This window comes from Arachis stenosperma, chromosome 6 (assembly GCF_014773155.1).
Source record: "Arachis stenosperma cultivar V10309 chromosome 6, arast.V10309.gnm1.PFL2, whole genome shotgun sequence".
Lineage (NCBI taxonomy): Eukaryota > Viridiplantae > Streptophyta > Magnoliopsida > Fabales > Fabaceae > Arachis > Arachis stenosperma.
This window is the reverse complement of record NC_080382.1, coordinates 95316049-95320680: the sequence shown is the minus strand read 5'-3', so window position 1 is coordinate 95320680 and position 4632 is coordinate 95316049. Positions and strand designations below refer to the sequence as shown.

General features: G+C 26.1%; 1 protein-coding gene across 1 annotated transcript; it reads right to left on the bottom strand.

The window, feature by feature from the left end:
• Positions 1-767: 767 nt before the first annotated feature.
• Positions 768-1805, bottom strand: LOC130934306 (WD repeat-containing protein LWD2-like). Its single transcript, XM_057863890.1, has one exon. The coding sequence runs from the start codon at positions 1803-1805 to the stop codon at positions 768-770; it is 1038 nt and encodes a 345-aa protein (XP_057719873.1).
• Between the last annotated feature and the right edge of the window lie 2827 nt (positions 1806-4632).

Sequence of the window (4632 nt, the reverse complement as noted above, 5' to 3'; positions counted from 1 at the left end):
TACTCAAAATTAATTAATTACCATAACTAACGAAAATCATGATTTGATTCAAATTTTAAATTCGAAACTACTCAAAATTAATTAATTGTCTCTAATTTAATTCTAATGTCAATTTAACTCTATTGTACACATTATCTAAAATATACATTGGTTCCTCGTACTTTTTCTTAAACATAAAGTAGAAGATGTGGCTGCCCGATGAAAGTTTTGGGTAAATTAAGTTTACAATAGTAAATATGAGATATTAACCTTAAATAATTAGGAATGTGACTTTTTTAATAAAATGAACTTTGGAGTCCAACTCAATTAAAGTTGATAGAAGTTGACAAAATTTCTGTTGGTTATTTAGCGAAATTATTTTTAAAATTTATAAATAAAGTTATTTTAGAAGTTGAAATGTAAGCAAACTTACATAACTATGTCCTCTTTAGTAATTTTCTTATGAAACTCTCTATATCTCATGAATTTAGAAATAAAAAATGTTAGAGAGTAAGTTAATAAAATTTATTATTTTTGATTAATAAATAATTATTAATATTTAAAAATATGAATTAAAAATATATTATTAAAATACTAAAAATAATTAGATTGATAACTAAAAATATAATAAAAAATAATAAATTATGATAGTCGTTCAGCATTTTTTTTAAATTACTTTAATTACAAGAAAATTTATATTTGTAAGCAATGAATATGTGTCGACTGCAGCATTCTTGGATTATTATTGTTAACATTCTTTCTACCATTGACCTTACAAAAAGAAGTAACTACACCTTGAGTAGTTGCAAATTATTTAAGAAAGTAAGTGCAATCCAGTCCCACTGCATAGGAGACCAACACACGTGATTGATCTCAGCCGTTGATCCATACCACATCAAAGGCTCTACATCACCACAACCACCTTGAACCCCCGTTTCCATCACCTCCCAAATCAAGGCCGTTGAATCATCACCTACAGAGCACAAATGTCGTCCGATATCCGGGGACCACGATACACCATTAACACTCATCCTATGCTTACTTAACTCCATAAAAGGCGTTGTTGGTTGCCTAATATCCATAACCACCACTTTACTGCTGTTCATTCCAACCGTCGCCATAAACCTGGGATCCCCTTTGTTCCATTCGAGACGCAACAAGGGACAATCTTGAACCGGATTCTCATAAATGATGGTCGATTTCTCCTTGTCTCTCAGATCAAACACCCTAACAGAACCATCACCAGAGACAGAAGCAAAGACGTTAAGCCCACCCCATGAAATATCATACACCTCTTTATCGTGCGCCACAAGCTGCGCATTCATGGATTCCCTTTCAATGTCCCAAATGGTGCACGTGGTGTCGACGCTAGAAGTGGCCACAAGACGAGGATCGAACCCTGCCCAGTCAAACGACGTTATTGCAGAGTGGTCACTGACTTTGTTACCAATTAAGAGGGACTTGAGTTGAATGTGGTCGTGGTGAATTTGCCAGAGTCTGAGGTTGTCGCCGGAAGTGGCGAGGAGGTCGGGGTTGGTGTCGTTGTCGGAGGGGAAGAACATGAGGTTGGTTGGGGCGTATGGGTGGTCCAGCACCAAACGAGGATCGGTGGTGAAGTTGAAGGTGTGGTAGTTGAAGTGAATGAGTTCGACTTTGTTGGTGTAGTCTTCCAAGTAGCTGCCTATGGCCAGGCGCGGGGCTTTGTCACGGCGGACTGACCATGCTAGACAGGAAATTGGCCACTCTGCAACGTAGCTGTGAACGCCCTCTGCTTGCATTTTATCTGATTGGCTTTCAATGCTCAACTCTACTTCAATTGAATCCATATATAGCAGAACCCAACAACCTTCTGTACTTCAGAAAATAAAAAACAATTTAGATAGATGTTTGATGTGCGTACATATTCATTATGTTTGCCGTTCAACAATCTTCTTCAGTTTTTAAGCCGTTAATTTGTCAGAGTAATGCTACCAACTGATAGAATGCGAGTAAATTTCAACTAATATTATAAGAGAAATGTGAGAGGTAACAAAATTTATTATTTTTAGATATTGTTTTTAATTATCAATTTAATTTTTTTAGTTTAATCATTTATCAACATATTTTAGTTAATATTTTTAAATATTAATGATAAAAAATAATAAATTTTGATAGCCATTTAGCATTTTTCATATTATAATACTCTAATAAATTGTCAAACAACTCTAATCTAATAAAAAGTTCACTAAAAATAAGAGTATCAATTTCGATTATTTCTTTTAATTGAGTTTTAAATATTTTTATTTTTTAGAATTTTAATTTTTTTTAGTCTCCTAAGACTTTTTCTTTCTGAAATTTTAAATTATGGAAGACAAATTTGGAATTTTTTGTGATTTATGGTAAATTATTTTAATTGAGGGACTGATGTATTATAATTTGAAAATTTAGAGATTAATGACATATAACAAATATGAAATGTTACAATGGACATTCAAAGAAAGTTTAAATATCTATTTAGGGATTTTAATTGTTTGAAATTTGCATTATAAGTTAATCCAATTATAATCTAAAATTAATATATACTTTACATATTGCTTTTTCTTTTGGTTTTTTAGGGTATTTTTCAATCCAGTAGGTGAATGACTAATCCATCGCAGTATTGAACTCCATTTAAAAGTTTGTCGCTGATCAATGACTTATTGCATGCACAAGGCGATACTTTACATATTGCTTTTTATTCATTTATGACTAAAATGATAGAAAAATATTATTTTTTAATAAAAAGGTTATTTTTTATTTTTTAACGTATTTGATAAATTTTTTATAGTAAAAGTAAAAATACTGAAAAAATAAAAAATATTTTTTTTGAGAAGCTACAATTTTTTTTTAAAAGATTTTTTAAAAAAAAATTTTTTTTTTCACATAATAAATAAATAAAAAATACTTTTATATTATTATACCTAAATATAATTGATAGATAAAAATATCTTTTTGTATAAGATATGCAAATATAAAATTATTTTTACTTTTTTACAACATCTTTTAAAAAAAATAACTCGAAAAAAGATATTTTCTTATAAGTTTATCCAAACAAGCTCAAGTACTTGTTTTGGTATCATTAAATTAATAAAAAAAGTATTTTTTCAATGAAAAGTATATTTTTTATTTTTTAGCGTATTTGATAAATTTTTATTAGTAAAAATAAAAATACTAGAAAAATAAAAGAAACATCGTTTTTGAAATGTTACAATTTATATTATTTTTAAAAAGATTTTTTTAAAAAATATTTTTTATATAATAAATAAAAAAATTTATATGTTATATTCAAATATAATTAATAGATAAAAAATTTCTTACATAAAATATCTAAACATAAAATTACTTTTAATTTTCTATAAATATTTAAAAAAATTAAATTACTCAAAAAAAGATTTTTTTTTTTAAATTACTCAAACAAATCTTTAATGAGATCCAAACAAACAATAGGTTGAATATATTATTTCGTAGTAACAAACACGCTAGATTTAATTATATATTTTTTAAGAATAAAATAAAATGTGATTATTAGTAGGATGTTTTACATCTCATACACACAATTTCTTTCTTTTACAGTAATAGAATGTGACACGATAATTAGTATATTTTCATTTGGCTTTATATTCTCATAACACCAAATAACTTTTCCTGAAAATAAAGGTTACTTACCAGTTACCACCTACACAAATTACGATAAATTCTACCAAATTATCTTAAGATAAATGATATAAGTCCTTAATTCTCATTCTATATATGTACTTTCACTAATTTCTTTTTATATAATTGTATCATTTCTTCCCTTTCATGGATTCTTTAAACAAGGGGGTGATTTTCCTTCTTTCATCCTACTTTCCTATTCAAATCATAATACGAGACTTTTATTCCATATAACGTCATTCCCGTTTGTTAGTATTATGGAGAATTAACAGAATTTATTATTTTTAGCTAATAATTAATTAAAAATATTTAAAAATATAAATTAAAATATATTATTGAACTGTTAATAAACTAAAAATATCTCTAAAAAATAATAAATTTTATTAATTTTTGAACCTTTGTTTTTGTAACTTGTCTTCGAGATGCATTTTAATGTTTTTTTTATAGATATCTAAATATATATTTTGTTTATGACAAAAAAAAGTCAAAAACATAAAATCAGTTATAATTTAGTGATTAAAATTAAAAATATTATATGACTAATAATTTTTTTCAATATTTAACTAACTCTAAATTTAAAGATTAAATTTTAAATTTTAAATTCTAATTTAATAAAAATAAAATGTTTATTTCTAACATTTATCGAAAAATTATTTGTAAAAGGCATAACTTGAAGGTTTTATTCCCACTTAATTTTATAGTATATATTTATATATGTATATGTGTGAATATTAAATACGGGTCACATAGATTTTAGTTAATATGGGCCTCAAAGTTTTGTTAAAATTATTAATTAAAAATTTTTTTATAAAAAATATGTAAAGTTTAATGTTGTGTATTTATTAAAATAAAAAATTTTAAATTTTTACTAATAATAATCTCAACGTGTGTTCTTAACACATCTATTAGTTAAATTCTAAAAAATAAAATAAAATGTAAAATGACGAGACCTGAGATTTGTAATAGTAAATGAAAGGAACC

Bases quoted from the DNA above. Each gene is read 5' to 3' on its own strand.
- LOC130934306 (XM_057863890.1), bottom strand. From the start codon at position 1,805: ATGGATTCAATTGAAGTAGAGTTGAGCATTGAAAGCCAATCAGATAAA.